Genomic DNA, 27,630 nt, shown 5'->3' with positions numbered 1-27,630 from the left:
GGGGCGGCAACCAGACTGCACGCCAGGGGGATCTAGTCACATAAATAGTTGGGGTTCTTAGGGATTGGCTTGTTTTGGCCTTGTTTTGAAATGGGATTCGCTTGATTTTTGGCTTCTTGTGAAAGTTGGGGTGCTTATTTACTTGTGTGAAAGTTGGCAACTGTGATTTTCATCTGTTTGTGCTGGCATATGGCTATATTTCAAGTCACTTTCTGTCTCTTTAGATCTCTTAGAGAGTGAATGCAGAGATTGTTATAAAACCCACTTAACCATTAATATTTTGAAGGGACACATTCTAACTTTTTTGTTCTATGTTTGCACGATGGGGTCCTGGGCTATGCCAAAGGTGTTACTGCACTAAAAATAATAGTAATGCCTTTGAAATTTAAATTATTCATTGAATCTTGCTTTATCATGCCCTGACACTTCTATAAAGCTATACGTAGTGTAGCAGAATACAACTTCACAGGGTGCTATTTAACAATTGACATGTTTACCTTTACTGTGGCATTCACAGTGCTCGCATTAAACACGGGAAATACCACATGCGCAGTGGTAAATTACAGAAGTGAAAGTGGTAAATGTTCATTTTGAGTGCAGCCAGACTACAGATAAGTTCCCTGGAGACAGCAGTATATTTAGATACGATGGCCAAGCGAAGCAAAGCCCTTAACTGGATTGCATTTCTCCGATACCATTACTGCAGGAGGGAACCCTTGGGGACTACTGTTCAGAACCAGTTAGCAGTAATTATCACACAAATTACAAGCCATCATAACTAAAGGAAGAGCTATTTTCCATAAGCTTAGACAGCAGCATACATCTTTTAAAGAAAATTCTGAAAACCACAGCCCTGACTACTTGCGGCTATTAAAAAACCCGTGACACTTTCATGATAGGGTGCTAGCCCCAGTGTGTTGGCCAAATTCCAGTCTGTACGTGTTCTGTTTTCTGTAATTACCCCTGTAGTTGGAATTAGATTTGGCATTTTTCCACTTTAAGACTTGATTTCTTAGTGTAATTTAACAGCTATCAAATTCTGCCCCAGAGATGGCTGAATTTCAGTAGTAGGTAGAGATTCTTCTGTGTGTGTGTGTGTTTTACATGCATGTGATGGGACTAAAGAGGCGTAATATAATGTTAACTGGATGAAACTAAGGAAGATTTAGATTGAATGGGTCAGACCCTGGGCTATGTCTGAACTAAGCTTGGCATAGTCTAAGGAGGGACAAAGGTTTTAAGCTAACTTTACTCTTCCTGCATGCTAAGCGAGTGTCTGGACTACTCTACTATACATCAATTTTTACCTACTCCTAAGGTGACCCAGAAAATAGGGATTACCATGACACTTTGTCTTGGCCTAGGCCATGCCCTCTACTCTGGGAACTATAATAGGGGTGGTGGTGTAGAAGGTACTGGGCAGGAGGAATCCTCCACTGGCCAGCTAGCCTGGCTTTACTGCCACTTTGTACTGGGTACTAGCACAGTGCAACTGTAAGGGACCAGAGCATAGGCGTGCTGGCCTAGGGGTCACAGCTGGGCTATGGTCCACATGTCGGGGACAGTAGTCGATGAACATGAGTCAGAGGAATCACTAGAGTCAGGGTCAAATTCATACTGGCGTCATAGACCAGAGATAGTACCAGGCTAGACTCGAGAGGCAGGAATCCAGCTCAGAGTTAGGCTGGAGTCAGAGACCAGCGGTGGTACCAGGCAGGAACCAGGGGCAGGGTCAAACTGGGATCAGAGACCAGAGATCAGGAGATGAGATCTGGAGTCGTAGCAGGCCAAAATCTTTGTTGTTGACCAGACAACTCCCTGGGGCACTCTCCAGGGTCAATCAGAGAGCCTCAGGGTACTGTCAATCTGGGTCCCTTGGGTACTTCCTGTGGCACCTTCTCCACAGTGCTCCCTGGCTGGGGCTCTTCATGGCGTCTCAGTGGCACTGTGGGAACGTCAGCCATCCTAGGTTCTACAGAGTCTGATTCTAGTTCCCGCATCTTTACAGCAACCTAGCTAGGCCAATTTCTAGAATACCTTTCTAACTATGAGATCAATTGAACTGTAGAATGGTTTCCCGAGAGAATTGGTAGAAGACCTCTCTTTGGAGACATTTAGAAACAAAAGTACTAGAGGGAGCAATCCTATAATGGCCAGGGAAGAAGATTTAGTAGGTCACTTTCATTTCTAATCTCCACGAACCAGCCAATCACATGCAGCTACTTCACTTTCCTCTAGTGACACAGTAACTATGCAAGTAATGGCATCTTCTCAGGGCACTGTACTGGTCACAGCTACTTATTTGAAATATATGCCATTAGTCCCTTGTGATATGAGGCCATGCTCCAGTGTTATCTGTTAATAATATTAATCATAGAATCATAGAATATCAGGGTTGGAAGGGACCCCAGAAGGTCATCTAGTCCAACCCCCTGCTCGAAGCAGGACCAAGTCCCAGTTAAATCATCCCAGCCAGGGCTTTGTCAAGCCTGACCTTAAAAACCTCTAAGGAAGGAGATTCTACCACCTCCCTAGGTAACGCATTCCAGTGTTTCACCACCCTCTTAGTGAAAAAGTTTTTCCTAATATCCAATCTAAACCTCCCCCATTGCAACTATTAGTGATGACATTCAAACAGACACTTTAAAAAATTGAAATGAATCAGTTTTTTGGAGAAATTGATAGATAAATAAAAACACTGCATCAGAAGAAACATTTTTTGTATGTTTTAATTATAGAGCATAGATATTCTGAGATTCTATTGTGCCCTGCATCTCAAAGTATTTCAGAACATGGATGAATTGCACAGTACAGATTCACAACAGCCCTGTTGTTTACGGTAACTATACTATCCCCCTTTAAAAAAATATGAACAAGGTTAAGTTACAGTCCTGGAATGAGCACTATGTTGGACAAATCTTGCACCTGGGCAGAGCCCATTGCAGAGTTTAGGACTAAGCACAGAGAGAGATTAAATGACTTGCCTAAGGTCACAAAGCAAATATTTGCCAATACTGGGAATAGAACCCAGATCTCCTAATTCCATTCACTCTAAAAACATTTCTTCCTCCCTTGATATTTTATTTCTGTGTTTAATGTAACATGCAACTTAAAAACTGAACCTTCCTTCCAATTTCCTTCCCTTTGTTAATATTATTAATAGGCTGCACCTTGATTATGTAGGAATACATAATTTACTATTCACCATTTATGCCATTTGTCAGTTTTCAGCTGGATGGAATATTGCTTATGTCACACTTGAGCACACAGAACTGATTAATGAAATTTCAAATTTTTTGAGTGGTAACCCAAGTTGTCTTTTGGCTCCTATTAGTTGCCCTAGTTCTACTTGTCCTCATACAATTCTCTCACTCTTTTATCCAGAATTTCCTGAGGCGGTCTTTTCCTCTCAGTTTAGTTAGGTCTGTCTCCCAGAAGATACAGAGGTTTAAAATGAAAGCAGATAAGGGAAATGCTTCTCTTTTGATGATGCAAAACAACCAGGTTTTATCAGGTCTCTCTCTCTCATGCCAAAGCTTCAAGCATTGGCCTTTGAGATGACAATAACCTTCAGTCTCTTCCTAGCTTCATCTTCAGCTGTCATTGGCCAAAGACCTTTAACTCCTTGTGACACTACAACAGTCTTACCATCAAAGACGTGGCTTGCCCCTTATTCCTCTTAGCCTTCTACTACTAAGAAGGAAAAAAAATACTGTTGGTGTAAGGAAAGCTGCTTTATGTCAACTGATTATCAGCTCATTAAAGTCTTTTCCAGCCAGAGTGTGGTGAAAGTATTGTTCTCATCCTTCATAGCCATGGCCAGAAGGGACCACTGTGATCTAGCCTGATCTCCTGTGTAATACATACCATAGAATGGTGTTTCCCAAACTTGGGACACCGCTTGTTCAGGGAAAGCCCCTGGCGGGCCGGGCTGGTTTGTTTACGTGCCGCATCTGCAGATTCGGCCGATCGTGGCTCCCACTGGCGGCGGTTCGCTGTGCCCGGCCAATGGTGGCTGAGGGAAGCAGCGGCCAGTACATCCCCTCAGCCCACGCTGCTACCCACAGCCCCCATTGGCTGGGCACAGTGAAACGCGGCCAGTGGGAGCCGCGATCGGCTGAACCTGCAGAAGCGTCAGGTAAACAAACTGGCCCAGCCCGCCAAGGGCTTTCCTTGAACAAGCGGCGTCCCAAGTTTGGGAAACACTGCCCTAGAATGTCCCCAAAATAATTCCTAGAGCATGTTTTTTAGAAACCATCCAATATTGATTTAAAAATTGTCAGTGATGGAGAAAACACTGCAACCTTTGGCAGATGTTCCAATAGCTAATTACACTCACTATTAAATACTGACACTTTACTTCCAATCTGAATTTGTACAGCTTCAATTTCCAGTCATTGGATCATGTTATACCATTCACTGCTAGATGGAAGAGCCCATTATTACATATCTGTTCCCCATGTAGATACTTATAGATTGTAATAAAGTCACCCCTTAACCTTCTCTTTGTCAAGTTAAATAGATTAAGCTCCTTAAGATTATCATTCTAAGGCATGTTTTCCAAACCTTTAACCATTCTTGTGGCTCTTCTCTGAATCATCTCCAATTTATCAACATCCTTCTTAAATTGTGGGCACCAGAACTGGACACCGTATTCCAGTAGCAGTTGCACCAGTGCCAAATACAGAGGTGAAAGAGCCCCTCTACTCCTATTGGAGATTCACCTCTTTACGCATCTGAGGATCACATTAGCTCTTTCGGCCACAACATCACACTGGGAACTCATGTTTAGCTGATTCTTCACCACCCCTCCCCCATATCTTCTTCTCAATCACTGGGTCCCAGGATAAAGTCCCCCATTCTGTAAGTATGGCCAGCATTCTTTGTTTCTAGGTCTATACATGTATATAGTTGGCCATATGAAAACACACAAATTGCTCTGAATCAGTGACTTGTCCTCTTCAATATTTACCCTTACCCCATTTTTTTTGTCATCTGCAAACTGTTTCAGGGTTGATTTTTATGTTTTCTTCCAGACCATTGACAAAAACGTTAAATAGAGTGGGGCCAACAACTGATCCCCATAGGTCCACACTGGAAACACCACCTCTCTATGATAATTCCCTGTTTACAAATACCTATCAGTTAGCCATTTAACCAATTTTTAACCCATGTAATGTGTGCCATGTTAATTTTATATTGTTCTAGTTTTTAGTCAAAATGTCACATGGTGCCAAGTCAAATGCCTTAGAGAAGTCTAAGTATATTATATCAACACTATTTCTTTATCAGTCAGACATGTAAACTCATCAAAAATAGATATCAAGTTAGGATCTATTTTCCATAAACACATGTTGATTTGCATTAATTACATTACAGTGTGTAATGGGTTGTGCTCACTACCGTGGCCACGCCTCCTGCTGGTTGCTCCAGGAATTAGCTCTGTCCATCAGCAGGGCACCCTCCTCTTGTGGTGTCTCACTCTTCATTACTGCTTCTCCACCAGTCCTTTGGCTGGCCACTTCCTTTGGTTGCCAGTGGGGCAGAGCGGGGAGGCCCAGGCCCGCCCGCTACTCTGGGCCCCAGTCCAGAGACCCTATAGCTGGCAGCTGCTCACTGCCTCCCCCCTGCCACTACCTTCTTTCCCTGGGCCATTTCCCCATAGCCCAGGACCTACTCAGCCCCTGTATCAAGGCCACAGTCTGGGAGCCAGCTAGGTTGGCGCTCCACTTGTTCCCCTGACCCTGTCCAGCACTGCTGTGTCCTAGGTTCTTGTCTCTACAGGCAGCCAGACCTTCTCCCTCAAGATCCCGGGAGAGACTGAGCTACTCTCTGCCCTGCTGCCCTTCTCATAAGGCCCAGCCTGGCCTTGATTGGCTGCTTCTGAGCTTCCTCTGATTGGCTGGATTCTGCACAGCCACTTCAAGGGCTGCTATTAACATTTTGCCAGCCAGTGGTGGCAGCTGCCCCAACTCCCTGCTTCAATTTGTTATGAATCGAGTCCTGTATCAGCCACTCCATTATCTTGCCTGGGATTGATGTCATGCTGACAGGCCTATAATTACCTGGGTCATCCCAGTTACCCTTTTAAAAAATTGGCACAACATTAGCTTTCTTCCAGTCTTCTAGAACTTTCCAGTGCTTCAAGATTTATTGCAAATCAACATTAATGTCCAATGAGCTCCTCTACCAGCTTTTTTAAATCTCTTGGATGCAAGTTATCTAGGCATGCTGATTTAAAAATGTCTAACATTCTTATCTTCTGTTTTGCATCCTCCTGAGATACTTGTAGAATGGAAAGAGAGTTATCATTACTGTATGATGAGATTATAACGTTTGTTTTTTCCCCCAATAGAGAACAAAAATATTTACTGAATGCTTCTGCCTTTTCTGCATTATTATTGATAATTCTACCATTTCCATCTAGTAATGGATCAATACCATTGTTCCTAATATATTTTACAACTCCTTATTGTCCTTAATACTGCTTGCCATAGATTTCTTCTTGTGTCCCTTCGCTTCCCTTATCAATTTTCTAGAATTTCGAACTTCTGATTCGTATTGATTACGATCAACAAATATAATATACCTTCCAAAGCTCTGATTGTCCAAGATACTGTGCATGGGGGTGTCCCCATTGGCTTTAGTGGGGCTCCGCACAGGAGCCTACCATCATGGAACAGCTTAGAGCAGTGCTACTCAAAGTAGTGGTCCGCGGACCGGTGCCGGTCCGCAAGCCATTGGCTGCCGGTCTGCGCGCACATTGGGGAAAAAAATTGCCTGTCCCCTACATCAGATAGCTTGAGAAGCACTGGCTTAGAGGATCCATCCCTTAAACAGGCTACTACCAAGGGAGCAATTTGAAGGGATCGCTTGGGGACAGGGGCGGCTCCAGCCTCGTCCTGATGGTGGGGCAGAGATGGGCTAGATACAAAATTGCAGGGGCTGCGCTATACATCTTGTGGGCACGCACAATATGCACTTAAACATGTATTTTATCTATGTTGTCCTCAAAATGAGAATAAAAATATATATGGACAAATCAGTTTTAAACTTCATGTGTGGCAGCTCACTGGTCCAGCCATTTATTCACAGAAAATGAATAGGAAAAAAACCCTAAGTCAATAAATAAGTAAATAAACTAATACTACTACTAATAACAATATTCAAACTTCTGGGGGAAAATTACTCGTTAAATAATACTAGTAGCTAATTACTTTAAATCGGAGGTTATGTATTAAAATTAGCCATTTGCAAGCAGCAAAGTAGGCTATTTGGAAGAGTTGGAGACTCGGAGCCAGAGTACAACAACTCAAAGCACCGTCGTTCTGAAGCAGGGGGCCTGAGTGCTGGAGCAGGTTAACTGAACACAAATGCGGCAGGCGGTGTTACCTGGACACCTTCTGCTCTGTCCTCCATCCTTAGCAGCAGCTGGAGGAGGCAGTGGGTGGAAAGGGGGAGGCCCGCTGGGGCTGTGGGGCTCCTGAGCCCCAGCCAGTTTGAACACCGAAGTCTGCGTAGCAGGCACAGGGCAGGGAGCTGCCCGCTGGGGCTGGGGCCTCGGCAGGGAGGAAGCCGGGGTGCGATTTCAGATGGTTTTAAGTAAGAGGCAACTTTTTTTGCAGCTAATTACTTAGAAATTAGCTGAGGGAAGCACTGTATTTATTTCCTATGTAAAGAAAGAAAACACATGTATATATATATACACACAGACACACCAGGTAAAACCATATTTTAAATGTATATGTAAATGTAGAACAATCAGGAGATAATACAGCAAGATATTCCCAATCCCAAATTGTGAGAGATCAGTTCTGGAGCTTTAACGCAGATCTCAGAAACACAACTTTGATACTTTCTACACTATCTTTAGTAGAGTTAAAAATAAATAAAATCTGCTTACTTTCTGTAACATACACATTCTGGGTTACTGTCATGATTTACTCTATCTTAGTCAATTGTTTTTCATGCCACTAAAAACATATTTACTTCATTTTAACATATGTGGTTACGATGTTTTTTCTCTTTTATTAATAATGGGAATTTATTTTTCTAATTATTTTGGCATTTATGTCTATTGATCACAGTCATGTATGTGACTCACTAACATTTGACTCCATCATTACTATTAGTATCAGACTTGGAACCACATTTATTTTTGTACAGATTTGAAGTCATTTTTCAGATATAATTAACAATACAATTTGAAACTAAGCGAGCTTCATCTGCACAGTATCTAAAGTTATGTGTTTAGCTTTTTTTTTTTAATCTGGCACTGCTAAAGTGAGTACAAGCTAAATTTACATTCTAGAAGATTACTGTTATTTGATTGTACCATTTTAAATAATTAATGACAAAGCACAATATGGTAATAAAAGTAATAATGATACTTAGTCCAGCCAGGACAGCTTAGGCATTTTAGAACTCAATACTCAAAGAATTAAATTTAAGCATAAGAGGGAAATAGAAGTATGAAATGCACAGACTAGTCAAAAAAACAATATAAAAGTACTGTAATCCTTACTGAACTTTGAAAGAATAAAATTACAGAGAATATATGTGCATTGTGCATTTCGACAGGAAGTAGCAAGAGAGAGTGAGTGAGTGTTGCTGGGAGTGTGTGTGTGAGACTGTGTCCCTGAGTGTGTCAGTGCGCTGTCTCTTTAAGACGAGTACTGAAGAGCCTGAACCCTTGTTCAGTACAGCAGCAGCCGCAGGGGCACCAGCACAGACAGACTCCCTGTCCCCCGCAGCCCAGCTCAGCGGAATCCCACTTGGGCATGGCCACCTCTAGCATTGGGTGAGCTTCCCCAGTGCCCCTCCAGCCATGGACACCCCACCCCACCCCCGTGCTGCCTCTGCTTGGGGATTTACCATAGTATAATACCCCCTTTTCGGATGTTTCTTTCAGAGTCCTCTTGAGTTAAGCATTCCGTTTACAAGGTCAGCGCCACTTACAAACCAAATCTAGTATTACTTGTTTTAGAGAGGTTACCTTTCTAATGTTTTTAACTCTTCAACATTTTCTACTAAGACTTGCCTCCCGTCTTAGTTTTTTCAAGGTTGTTTTAGGTACTGTGAATTCTTTTAATCAAAAGTGCCCTACTGAGTTCCATCAAAACCCAGAGGCTGTCCTCTCAGCCGTGTGCCCTTCTCAAACCACTGAAGCTGAGAAATGCTCAGAAATGTAGGACCAAGTATCAAAGGTCATGAAGCTCTGCTTAAAAGGTAACAAGATTTTTGAGATGACTACAGCTTTTCCTTTATTTTGAAGAGACAGGGAGAGAGAATAAGGCCCATGTAAATGTTATTGAAATGGATGAAAATGAACATCAGCCCTGCTTAATGCTTAGGACAAGCCTGTTCAAAAATTGTCCCTCACTGTTAATTTCTTATCGTTTGCATGTTATCTATAAAATTGATTCAGTTTATTTAAGACTGAGACTTGTTTCTTTCTCTAATGACTTCTACTTCAGCAAGGTTTCTGTTCTCTCCCAGATTTTATTTTTAATTATTATCAGTGCTGGGACATTCACAGCTGGGAGAACTAGCAAGGACTTGGAGAAAAGTTGGGATGCCGCTCAGAAATTCTGCAATTTAATTGTTTGTACCTTTTTAAGTGGAACATCGGTAAAAACTCCTCTAGTTTGAGGCTCAGCTTGTCACTGCAGTAATACAATAGTGGTAAGAGAAAATATCTATTCTCTACCTGATTCTCGAGCACCATTTATTTAATTAATGATTTGTTGTGTACCCAGTGTCATAGCATCTGGGTACATGACATAGATTAAATGCAGCCAGTTATTGAATTAAACATTCCACACAAATAGGCCTCCACCCTGCCGTGCTCCATTAATCAAAAATAGCCTGCCCATGATCCACTAGCACAAAGCTAAAATGTTCAGGGCCCAGAGTGTGTAAATCCAAACAAAAAATAAAATATTTATGTTAATAATTCTGTACATGTTTTTCTTACACAGCTAAATTTTGGGCCCTACTTACCTAGCACTGGCCCAGATCATCCTCTCCATGGCACAAACATATCAAAAGTAGGGGATCTCAATGAGGATCTTTTTACAGAGATTCCCATTACAGAGATTCCATTAGGTAGCAGAGTCCTCTCGTGGAAAAGGCCATGGGGTCTGTCCTCAAAACTGGTTCCTGCAGAACCCTGGGAAGCCGGGATCCTCTCTGCAGAGGCCTGGGGGCTCTACATTTGCACCCCACCTGCCTGGCTCCTTGGCAACACATTGCCATTGGAACCATTCTGACAGGGCCACTCCCAAAGTATGACTGCCCCACGGATCACATAGGGCTCTAGTGAAAGAAGAATGCCATACTCTATCAACGCTTCTGACTAATTTCTGTGAGGTTAGAAGAAGGAGGATATGTCCCCCAGCTCTTCCTTGTCCATGCCTCGCTTTGGCCTGCACAATCTACCCCACCTTCTGCCATGTGGATCCCAGATTGCTGGGACAGACCAATGCAGAATCCAGGTGGGAGGCAGATAATGCCCAGCTGAGCGCCCAGACTGTGTAGAATAAGGAAGATCTGCTCACAGTGGGTCCCATCCATGCGTGGAGCTACAGGGCATAATATTTGCCAGTGTCTTTTTTTTTTAGGCAGCTATTTCATTATCAATATAAACTTATCTAGAATATCATGTGACATTTTTCTCATGTGCAGTGTTATCTGCTGTGCTAGATAAAATCAGCATAGTGATTTTGTGAACCACAGATGGCTAATAAAGGTTTTAATATAATTTTGTTGAAACGTAATATTTTCAGTCATTTTTGGATCATGTGTATCTGTTACATAAAACCCAAATGGCATAGTTTTTTTTTCTTCCATTTGGCACAGACAGGGCTATTTGATGCTTTTATTTTTGTGAATGTTGCAGTCCAGATTACAATATTAATACTGAGTAAGTCACGGTATTGCAATCAGGCTGATGCTGTAGATGGTGTAAATTTATTAATCAAGGCTGTGAGGATAGGAAACAATTTAATGCACATTGTGTCTGTGTTGGAACGAAATTAAGAAAGTCAGATTATATTTTATTTATTTAAACAAACATACTGCTCCTTAGAACAGAACCGCTATGGTTAGTGGTATTAAGGAGGGTTCTGTGTCATTTTTCTCACAACTGCAAGTTCTTGTACATTTGTGTTTAGAGTCAGCTCTGTTTTTGATTATGTTCTCTCCTAATCTGTGGTTCCATTTTATTTTTGTTCCAGGTGTCCTTTGCAGCCATTGGTGTATGAAACTTTAGGAACTGTGCAGAAAACTAGGCTTTCATTTTCAAATCAATCTAGTGAATACCTATGTACGGTTTATTTTAATTGAGTGAGTTATTTGGGGTAAAATTTTCAAAAGCATTTACATTTTAAGTAGTCTTAAGTCCCATTTTCAAAAGTGTCTTAGGCTTTTAGGAGCCTGAGTCCTACTGACTTTCAGTGAAATGTAGTTTCCTAAAGGCCTACATCATTTTTTTGAAAATAGGATTTGGGTGCTTTTGAAAATTATAGCCTCCATCTAGCTCTAAGTTTTGTGAAGGCATCGTATGGGGACAGTGTTGGAGTATTGATTGTCTATCCTATCATCACATTAAGTCCCATTATATTTCTCTTGTGTTTCTACGGTCTTCATTTACATTCAAATAATATGAACCTACGATTTGCTAGCGATGCAAAATGTCATATTGCTTGAATAACGACATCTAAAAGACTGTCCACTTACATTCAAGAGCAAGACGTTTCATGCGTGTGTAACGAAGAAGCCATCATGGTCAGATCCAGTCAGTGTAGTTTGGGGACAGGGAAGGTTAAAAAGTCCTCAGACATTATGGCAAGAGAGGTTGTCCAAAAGAGAAAACGCTAAAAATTCAGAGAAATTTTTGAATACCTCTGAGTCCTCCATTTCACTTAAAAGCCTAGGGTGAGAAAGCAAGCAGAATGGAAGGACTTAAAGAAATGAAGCAGCAATTCTCTATGTAAAGGGAAGCAGAACTGGGCTTAAGAAAAAAAATACTTAAGTGGTAATAATGCTGATAAGAAGATGTTTTTCTTTAAAATATTCATAATATATGTAATCATGGTCCTAAGTTTTTTATTACTGACCAGCTCTTGGATGTCAAAAAAAGAGAATTTATACCATTGGTAGAAATGCTTCTGGTAATAGCTATAGAGTCATTTCAGTCCACTGAGGGGGACACTGGATAAAACCAGGTACAACAGGATCTGGTATGAAAAAGCAAGCTGAAGTACATGACTGCAAGTGCAATTGTTCAGAAATAATAAGACTTTGGGAAGGGAGTTTAAGCACAAAAATGCATGTCAGAATAACTGATATGCAGGTGTTGGGCATGAAGTCTCTTTTTGGAACAGATGGAATCAATGCAGCTGGGATGGGATATATTTGAATTGAAGGGCTGCCAATGTTCTGGTGAGAGACCAGATAGAAACATGTGGGGGACTTCATAGTAGAGCCAAAGGGGATAAGAGAATATGGAAGGCTCTGTGATAAGCATGAGAAGGAAAGAACAGCTAGAACAAACAGGCAGTGAAACAAGAGGGGTATATGTAGTATGATAAACAGGTGACATAATAAAAGGTTTAAATATAAAGTAAAAATGGAAAATATCAGGAAACAGAGTTAAATTCCATTCAGATAATATGAAGTTCGTATTTATATGTTCAGGAAGCATGAGGAAGGAAATAAGAGGTTCAATAAGAGTAGGTGCATCAGGGGCTTAAATTTAGTCTGGTGGAGGCAAAAATAAGGCTTAAATAGTTGAGTAACCGAGATTAATAGTTTTCAGACTCTGGTTAGCAGATCTTTGGGGGTCCGCGGACTATGTCCAAGTTTTCCAAAGGGGTCTGCACCTCCATTTGAAAATTTTTAGGGGTTCACAAATGAAAAAAGGTTGTAAACCACTGACCTAGATTGTTTGGAAGGGTTTAGGAACAGTTGTTTTTGAGGAGAAGGAGAGCATGTGGTTGATTCAAGAACATTATCTCCTGTAAGAAATATAGTTGAGAATAAGGATCATTATCATTAATAAAAAATAATTCCGGAGGCTTTTACTGTAAAATGCTTGCTCACAGGAAGCAACACGATGGAGGGAACCTAACCTAAATCAAAACATGTGAAGAATGCAAACTTATACCTGAACTAAACTGCGGTATTGTAAGTAGATGAGGTCAAAGAAAGTAAGGATGATAAAAAAAAATCAGAAAACAAGACAAATAAATTCTTCACTCATTAATGTGATTGAATGGAGAGCATAAAGAAAAGCCGTAGAATGATATTAAAATGATGCAAAACGTTAAGAAAAGCAAAGGAAAAATGAGAAACTTATACAAGAGAGTAAAATGCTAAAATAAAAGAGGCTCCTAAAACATTTTGATGATTATGTATTGAAAAGCAAAAACTTGTTTACCTCAACATTAAAAAAAAAAAAAAAAAGAATGGAAACAATTGCCATAGAAAGACACAGGATTAAAAAGGTCTCAACTCAGTGTTCATTTTTTGCATCCATAATTAATTACAAGCACAGACGGTAGCATGTGTATGGATGACTACCCAATTTGCATGTAGAATGGGTAATGTAGATAGATGGCTACCTGATTTAAAAAAAACAAAGTAATACTTTAGAAAGTGATAAAAATTCTAAGGGTGAAATCCTGGTTCCATTGAAATGGTATTTGCCATTGACTTTGGTAGAGCCAGGTTATCATCCTAAATTATGTGAATAGTTTTGGGTAATAGAACAAGGAAAGATAAGAGACATGCAATTCAGATGACACACTTGCAAGGTTTTTAGGCAAAGTCCTAATTAAAAGTAAATTAGAAAATCAATCAGTAATAGGGAATATATTGGCAGTAATGCTACAAACCACTGATCAGGAAAATAATTTAAGGTTTGACCCATGACAACCTTTCACCAGCAGTTAGTAAAGCACAATCCATAAGAGTAGAATGCATGAGGACATTTTATAATATTCAATATACACAAGATGAAATGCTGCCTGCACTGCAGACTAATGTTAGTGAGTCATCAATAGGTGCTATGCCCTGCTGAAATCTTCTTTTTAAAGACGTCTGTAGAAGAAATGGAGACATGGCAGGAAAGGTCAAGTTGCATATCAAATTTAGTGTTATAAACTCCGTGTGTGCTGTATGAATGAAACCTTGACCCCATTGAAATCAGTGGCAAAATTCCCATTGAATTCAGTGGACCCAGGATTTCATTCTATGTTTAACAAATAATAGAGAGACAAGGTGGATGAGGTAATATCTGTTTATTGGACCAACTTCTGTTAGTGAGGGAGACAAGTGTCCAATAAAATACATTACCTCACCCATCTTGTGTCTCTAATATATAAGGACCGACATGGCTTCAACAATACTGCATATAACAAATAATAATCCACTAGAGTGAACTGAAAATCTGTTGTTCATGAAGGTTAGCATCAGCTACAGAATGCTGGCATTAATTGGAAAGGACGGACATGTATGTGGAGTTTCTGGTCCATATCCTCAGCTGGTATATATCATCAGAGAGCTCTGTGAAACCAATAGGGCTACTTCTGGATCTGGCCCACTGTATCTCCATTATGTCTAATTCTCTGTTCAGCATTTTGAAGTTAATTATTTTACTTGAATTCATATTCACATTAGCCTTGTATCTAAATTTACATAATATTATATATCCACGTTTTTAAACCTATTTCAAGGGCTTAAGTGAGATGTGTATGGCTCATGGTCCTTGCACTGGTTCCCTGCGCAGACATGAATTTTACCCACACAGAACAAAGAATTAATCTGGAATATGTGCTGAAAACACCTTTTATCAAAAATTACATTTTTTATTTTTAAAGGTTCCTTTAAGCGTCAGCAAACAACAAAATATTGTGCTTGCTAACTGCTGTGTTTGTGGCAATTGCATCTTTGCTGGTGATGCTTCTGGCTTCATATCAGTGCTGCATTTTGTTAACAAACACAATTTTCCCAGAGTATGTCCCCTGTTTTGTGAAAAGCATATTTGCAAAAATTAAAAAAAAACAGTTATTTGTGTTGCAATCTAAGACTCTGCAAAATATTTATTGTAATTTTTTAAATAAAATAGATGGAACCATCGTAAATGTCCTCATTAATTACTGCTTGAAAAAGGAGCAGACACAATTCTTCCATGAAAGTTCAAAGCTGAGCTAAATGAGATGTTATCAGCTATAATCTATTGGTAGTTAAGATTGAACAGGATTTTCAGCTTTTTCATTAGAAAACCCTGAATCACTGGGGGGATGGAAAAAACCTCCGCTACTTCACATCACATCATGTTGAAACAAGATTTATGTTTTGTCAGCTAAGATGTGATTTAAATATAGAGCCCTACCCTGTTGTCGTTAATCAGGCACTGATTCTTAGCTTTCATGCTTGTAAAGTTGAGCATGTCCAAAAGTATTTGCAGGATTTGGGCCTCAGGCAACACTTATAGTTAAGTTAATTGGAGTTTTGATTGCAGGATCCGGTATAATTTCTTCTTTATCAGAAAATGAAAAGATATATATATATATCAATTTTTTTCTTAAAGTAATTGAAAATATGCATAATTTAGGATGGAAAGGACCTCACAGTGAGAATTACATGGTGCCGATGAGTTCCGTGGCAAGATTCATTTTATTATCCTAAACCATTCCTACTACAGATGAGGTCTAAATTTCTGAATCTGTAATGATGATACCACAACTTTAACTGTTCTTGTAGTGGATGTATAGAAGGAATCTTGAGATTCTGGATGCAGTTTTCCTGTCCTTTGACCTAATCCAGACAAATAAAATACAGGTTTCAGAGTGGTAGCCATGTTTGTCTGTATCAGCAAAAACAATGAGGAGTCCTTGTGGCACCTTAGAGACTAACAAATTTATTTGGGCATAAGCTTTCGTGGGCTAGAACCCACTTCGTCAGATGCATGGAGTGGAAAATACAGGAGCAGGTATAAATATATGAAAAGATGTGAATTACCTTCACGAGTTTTTTTCATGAAGTTGATGGATTTCCACTTCATACGGCTAAATTCAGTTTTACAAGCAAGTTTAGCTAGCCTGCATAGTATTATCTGTATTTTAAATTGCAAAGAGCATTCCATACTGTATGTGTGAATTTATAACTCGATCCTTCAGATACACTAGGAAATATACCAACTGTGGACAGTGGGTAGGAGCAGTGGATGTAGTTGTATCAAGACTGGAAATGTTTTAACTGTAAGTGAAGACAGAGTCAATTTGTGCTCAGCACAATCTCAAAAAACATGTTTGAGACTTCTGTGATATACAGTACTTACTTTCATTTTTTCTTTTTATACTAATGAAAAATCCTAGCTAGAAAATGATGACACTGAAATACTATTAAAGTTCATAAGTTTTTCATATAGAACATAGGAAGGAAAAGCAGAGCACTTCAGGTAATGTAATACAAACCCCTCTGCCCAATCCCCCTCCCAAAGTGTCCATTTTCAAAATTCTACCAGAAACTGCACATGTGCTGGTAATCTGGATTTTCCATGTTAATTGAGCACTTGGATTCTTATCAGGGCTCTGTAAAAGAAAACCCATTAAAGAGAGTGCCAACCACCTGGGGCCACATCTTAAGGGAATGAAGGTAAAAGCACATTGGGGTCAATAAAAGGAGACAAGAATGAAGTATGCTGGGAACTAGATTGGGAACAGGGGGTTGGTGGGTTGGGGTGTAATATCAGCTTAGTTGGATGTTAGATAATGAGAGGAAAAAAGAGTAGGGGTGTTGCAAGAAATACTGTTGTGTGTGTGTGAATGGAACAATTGAGTTTTGTCATTAATCCCACATACTATAAAGAAAATGGAGAGGGTTTCATTTAAACTAACAAAGGAAGGACATTCAAACTTCAGGCTGCAATTTCATTCTGAACCCTCACCTATGGGATGCTGTTCCGAAACCTTTGCAATCCCTGGGCAATATGGTACCAGCAAGAAAAGAAGCTTTAAATGTGATTTTTGCCTATTTAGTGGGATCTTAATCATTTGCCCACATCACCAAAGCATTTACTTTTAAATTTCCCTCACTGCTTTTCCTTTCCTCAGAGTCACATTTTCATTAATCTTTGGAGAGTTGACCATTGTGAAATTAGACTTGAACTTTGTGTAACTGATAATTGCAGAGGCAAAGATTTCCTGTAAATAGGCTCTGCTGGGAAATGAGAATTTCCTATGGCCTTTTGCCCCTCTGATTCTAATGCAACCCTTTGGCATTTTAAACATTTAATTGCAATCAAACATTTCATGCTGCGAGAACCAGAGTAATGGGAGTGGAAAGCTGAAAGAATAACGATACAAAAGAGAACAGTATGGTATTTCCAGAGAGCAGTCTATTTGCATTCATAAATGAATCTATCCACAATAGCTGGAGAAGGACCACGATGGAAGCAAGCAAGAAAATAATAATATTCAATGGGATATTAAAATTATCCTACTGTCCTCAGCCGTGTAAAATGACAGTCTTATAGGTAATGTTTCTTCCCTAGGGTTGATGAGGTCAAAAAATGGGGAAAGTCTTACTGTTGTAGTATGAACAGCGAAAATCACCTTAACTAAGCTGGCGAACTTCCAATATCATTGTCATCAAATTCTAGTCTATCAAAACATTTCATAAGATCGTCCCAGAATTCCAGAATTTATTCCAGAATTGCCATGGATGGTGGCCCCTTTTCTTAGTCTATGGGGAGATCTCCATCTAGATGTAGAGAAAGCTTTACTTGAGTATGGTTATAAGCAGCTGCACTGAGAAGAACGTAAAACAGAGGATGTGCAAATTCATCTACTTTTTCAGTAATTTTATGAATTCCCACCCACTTTATAACAAGGAGCTCCCCCCAAAAAAAAAAAAAACCCTTTAGTTTGTGATCAAACCCGAGTATCAAAGAGCATGCGCTCATATAGAGGAGAGGGACATGGGGACTCTATTCATTTGTTTTCCACTTTAAACAAATAAATGTTTTATCATAATTATAACCAAGGAAAGAGGCCTTGGGTAAACAAAATTAGATTAGTTAGCTTTTAAAATGTCTATGCATTGTTCCTGGATAAACATACTGATAATACAGAACAGTGTTCTGCTTCTGTAATTTGAAGTGGGGATGGGAACATATGGGTGGGTTTGTAGGGAAGATACGAGCAGTTTCTGAAATCTGATCCCATCTACAGGCCAATACTTTACGCTTCCAAAATATTGAGAGATCCAGGTGTAAGTTATCTCTGAGTGAGACAGTTTAGCTGTATTTAGAGAGTAATGGCAAAACCAGGGATTGAATTGGTCTTCTGAGTTCAGCTCCTTATCCACAAGACCATCCTGTCCTGAGGAGTGCTCAGACTCCACTTTAGGAAACATATGGGCAGCTCGAGAGTGCTTGTTTAATGCTGTGTCATTCCATCACTGCCACTGTGTGGTTGACTGGTAGGATGGGTTAAATATGGTGCTGCTGAGACCATATTCCCTCAGGGGAAGGGAAATCATCCCAACCTATAGTTTTGGTGGAAGAATTATAACATGAGTGTCTCAAGAGCCCTCAAGAATCCCCTCCAGTACATCATCGGGAATTCCCATTCCTACTATTGTACACAGAATTTTTACCCTGCCCCTATCCCAGGGTAGTCAAGACCGCAGGACAAATCCATACCACTGATGCTTTTGAATGGACCCCAAAATCTTTTTATGAACTTATTATTATCATTATTGTTTGCGGTTTTAAGGTATTTTCTCTGGAGATTGAACTTTGACTATACCTTGACCAAGACATTTGGACCTTGACAAAAAATAATTGACTACCCCTGCTATCCCGTGTTGTTGTTCAGTTTGATTCTCCAGTGAATCCTGATCAAATAAGCCTCTTTTTAGACCTGCAATTGGAAATGTTTGAGGTGACAAATCCAGCTGATCGAAGGATCAAATACAAGGAGAGACTGGCATACAGAGGACATGGTGTGCTTATTATCAATACTATTTTATTACATTGTTATTATCAGTGAGCCAAATCTAGGTTTGTTAATTTATCTTCAGCAGCAGTTCGGCCTTATCTGGGGTGGAGTCCAAACTGAGTGAGGATATCAAGGGCTAGATCCTCAGCTTGTTCATATCAGTGTAACGCCATTGAAGTCAGTGGAGGTATATTGATTTATATCAGCTGGGAATTTTGTGCTTTAATAATAATTGTCACACATATAGCCAAGGCTAATAATGGATTTTTCAGTTCAGAAAAAAAGTCATTTTGAAATTTTTCAGTGAATCAAAACATTTGTTTTTTAAACAAACTTCATTTTGGGTTACATGAAACATTTCATTTTGATTTTGAGCATTTTTAAATGTTTTTAAAATAAAATTAAAGGAAGTATCAAATGAGAAATCATTCTGAATCAAAGAATCAATATCTTTTTTATCAGAACAAATTCAGCGAAATTAACACGAATGTGCAAAAACTTTGTGTTGCCAAATCTCTCTGTTTCACTGAAAAAAGTTTGGGTTGAAAAATTTTGCCCAGCTTTATTAAGGCACACATAAAAATGGCAAGGGGAATTTGTGGAAACACGGCAAGGTAAAATCATAAACCATTTTATTAATGTGATGTATTTTAGTGGATGTCTTCAAATAGATCAGATGTGTAGGTTGATGCCCTGACCAACCGCTGAGACTGCTCACTGCCACCTTTATTACAAACTACTTTGATTAATAATAGAGTATATCACTTTTTAGTACCATCATCAAATTTTTCTATGTTCAGTCTTTCCAGTTTCATTTGATCTGGACATGGCTGAGCTTATAAATAATATTGTGAAACATTCCAACAAGTGGAAGGACTGAAAACAGAGCATCTAAGGCTTTGGTGGGACGGCTTTTTTATGTTTAGAAATCCAGTGGCATGCTAATAACAGTAAAGATTCAGTTGATAAGAAAAGCTGTCCTTCTTATATACCCTTCTGAAATAATAATAATAATAATAATAATTAATAATTAATTAATAAAAAGATTAGTGGCACGAAAGGACTACCAACTTCAAAACAGAGAGAGACGTCATGCACTTTCCATTGACAGGTTCAAAAATGGGTAGCTGTATGTTCATGTTAGTTCCCCAGTGGTTCCACAAGGTGGCAGCAATAAGATATGGAACTGTATTATTGAAACTTGTAAAGGATTATTAATATAGAGATTGCTCCTCAGGTCACAATTTAATGGTATTTTCTGCCTTTGCACTATAAAATATCTCCTATTGAATGCAGATTTTTTTTAAAAATGTCCAGAAGGATAAAGACAGACAAAAACAGTTTTTCACTAAGAGGTTAGAAGTGGAAGTCACTTGAAGGATTTTGTCAGTGAAGACATAGCTTAGGGATATGTGTGAATTAGCATAAAGTGGAAGACTTCAAATATTAACCGCTTCACATTTCAATGAATATTGTAGTAACGTTCTTTCTTATTGCCTCTTGACCAGAAACATTTGGGTGGTCCTGTGCCAATTTTCTCTTCACTGAATAGGGATGTATTAAAATATTTTTGTTCTTTACTAATAAAAATCTTAATTGATATAATTTGACTGTTTAGAAGCTTTGAGATTCTGAAACAAGCCAGAGGAAATTAATGATCAGGACTTATAATTGGAAAGCTGTCTTGAATTTTTCTGAGCTGAGCCCCAAGCAGCCTCCTTTTATAATAATCTTGTGGTCAAAGCACTGGGCTGGGACTAGGGTGACCAGACAGCAAGTGTGAAAAATCGGGACAGAGTGTGTGTGTGTGGTGGGGGGGGGGGGGGTAATAGGTGCCTATATAAGACAAAGCCCCAAATATCAGGACTGTCCCTATAAAATTGGGACATCTGCTCACCCGAGCTGGGACTCGGAAGACGTGGGTTCAATTCTTGGCTGTGTTACAAACTCACTGTGTGCTCTTGAACAAGTTACTTAATTTCTCTTCCGCTCAGCTCCCCACCTGCGAAACGGGGATGATTATTTCTCTCTCGTATCCTTTGCCTGTTTAGGCTAAAAGCTTTTCAGGCCAGGGACTGTCTCTTGCCATGTGTATGTGGAGTATCAAGGACCATGAGGCCCTGATGTCAATCAGAACCTCTTAGTGCTACTGTAATATAAATTACAATTAATAATCATCATCAAACACAGTGTCATTCTGCCCATACTGCTCTGTGGATTTGACAGTAGGAAGTGCTAACTGGTGCAACTAAGACCACACTCTGTGAGACATCAAGAGCCTGATTTTGATACCTTTACACATGTTGAGTAGTTCCTTACTCCGCCATAGTCTCATTGAAATTAAGAGTATCAGAATCTGATGTTAATTTACTTGTCCATAAAGTCTACACTTTATTGTGCACTTCAGTGAAGTTAGTATGTTAGCCTTCCAGCCACTTTCTGTACATAAGATTTATTCAAGACTAGCATTTTAATACTATATTTTAATATATATAACTAATTCTGATTCAGTATACTCATCAAAGTGAATCATGTTTGTGTGTGTATGTGTAAAAATCTCCATGGTGTCTTTCTTCTCAGTTTTCAGATGCTATCTCCACACTAATGCTGATTTCATTTACTATCTGTGCAATACTAAGCAAGCCAGATATTCTCTCTGTGTTCCAGGTTTCCCATCTGTAAAACTGATATAAAATTACCTCACTTGCAGGGAAGTTCAGGAGTAATTTTTATTTTATTTTATTTCCCCATTGTTATCTTGGGGAAAAAACAGTCAGTTTACCCAGTTATGTCTTATTTAAAACAAAAGTCTAGGCACAAATGAAGTATTCTCAAGGGTCTGATCCAAAGCCTATTGAAGTCACTGGAAAGACTGGCATTGTATCAGGCCCCAGTTACACAACAGAGATCGTCTGCCTCAATATCCAGATGTTAGTGTCTTTAATGGCTCTAATTTTGTTCTGAGTTTTCAGTGGGAACTGAAATATTATGTAGGTAGAAAATAAGTTGTTCTTAGATCAGTGTTTCCAGTGCTTTGCAATGAAATTGTCTGAACAGATAACAGAATAATTTAGGGCTAAATCCTGAGCAGATGTAAATCAGCAATGATCCGCTGGAGCCTCGCAACACATAAAATGTATGCTTTGGAGTGACAGCAATTTAGTTCAGCTGAGAATCTGGTCCTTTGTTGTGAACGGAGTTTTAAAGATATCTCCAACTAAACCGTTGTTCTGTTCTAGATGAGATTGTAAATTAATTTGTCAGCCAGTGTTGCAGTTTGAAGTTAAATTGGGGTGAGTGTGAGGAGTTAGAGATAGGTATTGATTGCAAAAATATATGGAAGGTTGAGAAGGACAGGTAGGAACAGCTCATTTTGAAGAAATTGGAAGAAGAGCAGCTTTAAATCCCCAGTGCGCTTAAACATGTGCCTTACATTAAGCACATCTGTACTTCCATTGACTTCAATGGGGCTACCTGCACACTTAAACTTAGGCGTATGCTTAAGTACCTTGCTGAATCGGGCCCCAATGATGAAGTAAGACAGTACTTGGGAAGTAAATTATCAATAAACACCCTATGGCAGCCTAACTGACCTAAATAGAGATTTAATGAAAGACATAACAAAATCTGGTTCATAACAAAATCAAAACATCCTTCATATTCCTTTTCACAATAATCCACTGTTTTATGTGTTACGAAGCATACCCACAGAATAAAGCAATAATAAGGAAAGATGTGTTCAGAATTTTAACTGGGGCAGCCTAAAAAGGGTATAGCATTTCTGGCTTGTGCATCGTGGCATGGAAAAAAAAGCAGCCTTAAGATTTATATTTAGAAAAGTGGGTTTAATTAGTCGTTTCAGAGTAGCAGCCATGTTAGTCTGTATTCGCAAAAAGAAAAGGAGTACTTGTGGCACCTTAGAGACTAAAATTTATTTGAGCATAAGCTTTCATGAGCTACAACTCACTTCATCGGATGCATTCAGTGGAAAATACATTGGGGAGATTTATAAACACAGGGAACATGAAACAATGGGTGTTACCATACACACTGTAAAGAGAGTGATCACTTAAGGTGAGCTATTACCAGCAGGAGAGAGAAAAAAAAAAACCTTTTGTAGTGATAATCAAGGTGGGCATTTTAATTAGTGTATTTGTTCCCTTCTTTCAATAGAAGAACTACAACCATAAACAGAAATTAAAGTGAACAAGATGTCCGTTTCAGAGTAGCAGCCGTGTTAGTCTGTATTCGCAAAAAGAAAAGGAGTACTTGTGGCACCTTAGAGACTAACAAATTTATTTGAGCATAAGCTTTCGTGAGCTACAGCTCACTGTCTGTTTGTTCGCATTAAATAGTGAAAAATAATTTCCTGGGACATGCTTTACCCCACTGATCTTGATTTCCCCTTTAATTTGCCATCTTTTGGTCTATAACACTATATAGGGTTACATCTTCGGTTCTTTGTCCTCAGTGACACAGGCCTGATACAAAGTCTGTTGAAGTCTGTGGAATGACTCCTACTGACTTCCATGGTCTTTGGTCTGTGTCCGGTATGAGTAAATGTTTTCTACCTACACTAAGGCAAGCAAACCTACTGAGCAAAAGTTTGATCTCATCAAACCATACAACCACATTGAAATCAACTGTGAATAAAGAATTTGCCCTGTTTGTTTATTATACTAAAAGTGCATTTGAATTTGTTCCAGTTGTTATATAACTACTTTTTCGAATAAGCCACATCAACCCATTTCTTTTGTATTATACTTACAGTACATGATGTACTAGAGGAAGCACATAATTATTTCTTGCTTTACTTTACTCCAGTAGCACACTGGAGAAAAAAAACATAGATAAAAACTAACATCTGTTACCAAAGCATTGCTTTTATTGCATTTAATAAAGGCTCTTAACCTCTGCCTTTATAACAGCTTCTAGAGTGCCTGAAATCTCTAATATCTGTAGCAGCCAGAACCCTTCATTTTACCTTGACCTGCATGCACCTGTCCAATTGGAGGGAAATGCAAAACAAAACAAATTACTTCGATTCTTGGAAAACCACATTCTCCCTATAACAACAATTGCCCTTCTTTCTCTCCATTGTCTTTCTTCTGTCCTTGATATCCCCACTATGACTAGGAGGGTTTTTTTTGTTTTTTTTTTTTTAATCTTGTGTCCTCCATCTAATGTAGATTATAAACTTTTTGAGGCAAGGACCTGTCTTCCCACATGCTAGAAAGTAAAGTGCTATGCACAACTAAATAAAATAATTAATTAATTAATGTCATCAGAGTTTGTGAAACTGAGAATTAGCTGATTATTACTAACAGCTGATTCAAATATGATAAAACAAGGTATGCAACTCTGTACAACACACCTGTATACTCAGTTGCCTGAAAATAGGATTGTTCCATTTAATAAAATTTGGAGGGTACTCCCGACTGGTCTCTTAGAGCTGAACATAGTATGTGTCTCTAGTTTTCTACTTTAAGGGCCAGTCTTGGTTTTTAGTAGTACCTTAAGCTGTGAGTATTCCCATTGTAAGTCAGCATGAGCAAGGGTGGCAGGATCTTGTATAGATTTTTGATTCTTACTCCTCTACTTTGACTTGCTAACTCGTCTTTTCAGGTGACCATTTTCCTTGGTTCTGGATGAATCAATAGATAAAAGAAAATTCTGAGAATGGTTTTTCTAATGCCCCAGCAGTTTGCCAAGTCAAACTGTAATTAACAAATGCCCAGTTGCTTTAATTGTTGTTCTTTACTACTATTGATCCCCAGGAAGTATCTGAGGGCTTGTCTTCACTACCAGGGAGATCGACGCTGCTGCAATCAATGCAGCGGGTGTTGATTTAGTGAGTCTAGTGAAGACCCACTAAATCGATGGCAGAGCACTCTCTGGTCGACCCCAGAACTCCATCTCTCCGAGAAGAGTAAGGTAAGTTAACTGGAGAGCATCTCCCGTCGACGCAGCACAGTGAAGACTGCGGCAAGTCGACCTAAGCTATGTCGACTCCAGCTACCTTACTCAAGTAGCTGGAGTAGCATAACTTAGGTCGACTGACTTCAGTAGTGAAGACAAGCCCTGAGGAGCAGTAGATCAAATATATTTCTCTTCTGTTCATTGTCAAGGGGTTTCATTCCAAATTCCTTATAGAACTGCTACAGAGATCACACCGCACTACTGCCTTGGCCTGAATTACCAGTCACAAAGTCTGCAGATAATTGCACAACAGATTTATCTGCTACTCCAGGGTTTCAGTCTTATGAACAGGATAGGGTTTTTCTGTTTAGAAAGAAATGGATACAAAATTTTTGACCATCTCTGTAGCGAATTTTGCTCTCAAGTACACAGATATGGAAGTCAGTGGGGCGGTACCTATGAAACAAGACAAAATTGTATCCTCAAAAGAGTATGTTTTAGTGAGGAGTTTTTAAGAGCTTAATTGAACAGGTCCTTACACATGGAACTCCCATTGAAGTGAGTGGGAGTTTTGCAGGTCTGGGTCTAATTAGACTTTACTCTGTGTATTATTTGCAAGTTTCACTTTCAGAGTAAAGGTCCTCATCAAAATTCTGTAATATCTTGGAAAATCTTATTTTGCATTGCACTGATTTCTGCTGCCTAAAATATGCACGCTACATCTCCCTGTGGACAACACAGTACTCAAAATGATTACATGAGGTAATTTAATAAAATGCTCAAAAATGATAATTCACACCCCAAAACAAGTGTATTTAGATGTCTTGTAAACAGTAACCTTGTCTATTGGACTCAGAGTATTGAGAGTATGGATGAATGTTCTTCCCACTAGTCTTTATACTATTTAAATATCATATATATCAAGGTGTAGATATAACATACCTCAATGCAGCTATTGTAAGGTTTGGGATGCAATGCTAGAATTTTAGAATGTTATCACACTGTTTAAATGAATTAGACATCCAAGTAGCACTGAAATTGACATCTGATTGATGACATGGAGAAAAATGATGTGTATCTTCTTTTCAATTTGCTTAGGTACGTGTATTCACATTTTCTGTTGGTCAACATAATTATGACAAAGGACCCATACAATGGATGGCCTGCCAAAATAAAGGTACCGTGTGTATATCTCTGAGCTTATACCTGTATAAAGTTTTGATTAACCCAAAAAATATCTAAACCATTCTGTAGGTGTTACACAGGACTACAGATTTAAAAACTTTAGCCGGATTTACAAATTCATTTTGATGTTTTGAATCAGGGCTCCAAATAGTGTGGTTTTTTTCTTTTTTAGTAGACCATTCAGTTCTAATATTAGTATGGATATTATAGGATTATTATTAATAGCCTTGGTGTTTATTATTAATAAAATGAGAGTACTGAATAAAACAGACCTCTGTCCGCCATGATTTGAGATTTCTGTGGTAATGGTTTCTTGGGAGAAATCTCACCTCATTTATCCAGGTCTGAGGAGTGTTAATTACCAATAGGTATTAAAGTGTTACTGAATGTGTGCAGGTCCAAGCTTCCTTCAACAGATTTAAAGAATTGAGCTGAATAATAAGACAACAAAATGAGAATAGATTTTTGGTACCGATCATAGCAATTGGTAGCATGAATTTATACAGACTCCTACTGTGGTAAACTGAGTTGGAGGTAAAATCCTTGCACAGTTATCTCAATCTTCTGATTGCCTTGGGATATTTTCTCAAGTTGAGCCTCTAAACAAACAAAGACACACGGAAAATGTGGCAGAATGTCTAGCTAGTCGTTAGCAGAGTCATCAAATCTGGTAGAGATGTTTCAATTCCAGATAATCATAAATTCCTGCCTGTGGTATTAAAGGTTAAAACTTGCCCTAAAAGATCTCATTGAGACAGAAACTACATTTATATTGATGTAATTGTCAGAAATTTTAACTGATCAATCCACTCTGTAAAACCATTTAAAGAAGTGACACCAGTACAGAGCAGCCAGCTGTATTTCCATAAAAGAGATTTCCTAGTCCATTGGAGTGTGAAATACTAAGATATTTAGAAAAATTAAACCAAATTTAAAGCACAATAACGTTAAACTTTTCTTGAAATCTGTTAAAGTATTGGTTGAGAGCATGCTAAAAATTGTGACTTTTTTTTTTATCCCCAAGAAGGAAGAAAAGTCAAAATATTAAATATTTTTTTTAATTTGAAAACATCGAGAACAATTTGACAGTTTTGATGGAACAAAATATTTTGTTTCAAAATTATTATTTGAAATGAAATGTTTTGCTTTGATATACTGACATTTTCAAAATTTCTAATTATTTCTATTCATTATATCAAATGCTGATTTGAAACAAATTGTTTCATTTCAAACATTTTTGTAAAAATCAGAAAATTTTATAGAACACCATATTTTGTTAGGAAAATGTTATGATCAACAATTTTTACTTTTCTCTATTAATAGTGTAGCATAAATCGTATATGTTTTGGAAAGTTCTTGTTTTGGTGGAAGATGAGAAGCTGATATTGAGGACAGATTAGAAAATTAAGCAAAGATGTTTCTAAGAGTAGAGCTTGTCAACATTTTGTTGTCGAATGAAATGAACAAAAGTTTCAGTCTGAAATATTTCACAGTGTTTCCTTTTATTTCCACACAA

The 27,630-nt window shown here is 38.7% G+C and overlaps 1 protein-coding gene across 4 annotated transcripts in view; it reads left to right on the top strand.

Annotated features, from left to right (window-relative positions):
• CACNA2D1 (calcium voltage-gated channel auxiliary subunit alpha2delta 1) overlaps positions 1-27,630 on the top strand; it is a 659,278-nt gene that overhangs the window by 541,293 nt on the left and 90,355 nt on the right. For all 4 annotated transcript variants that reach the window (XM_037889245.2, XM_037889243.2, XM_043552428.1 and 1 more), the window contains exon 13: positions 26,028-26,106. In XM_037889245.2, coding sequence (XP_037745173.1) covers positions 26,028-26,106 — 79 coding nt within the window. The remainder of the gene's footprint in view (positions 1-26,027; positions 26,107-27,630) is intronic.

The sequence above is a fragment of the Chelonia mydas genome, chromosome 1, assembly GCF_015237465.2.
Source record: "Chelonia mydas isolate rCheMyd1 chromosome 1, rCheMyd1.pri.v2, whole genome shotgun sequence".
NCBI lineage: Eukaryota > Metazoa > Chordata > Testudines > Cheloniidae > Chelonia > Chelonia mydas.
Note: the sequence above shows the minus strand (reverse complement) of the source record. Positions and strands in the feature narration are given on the sequence as shown.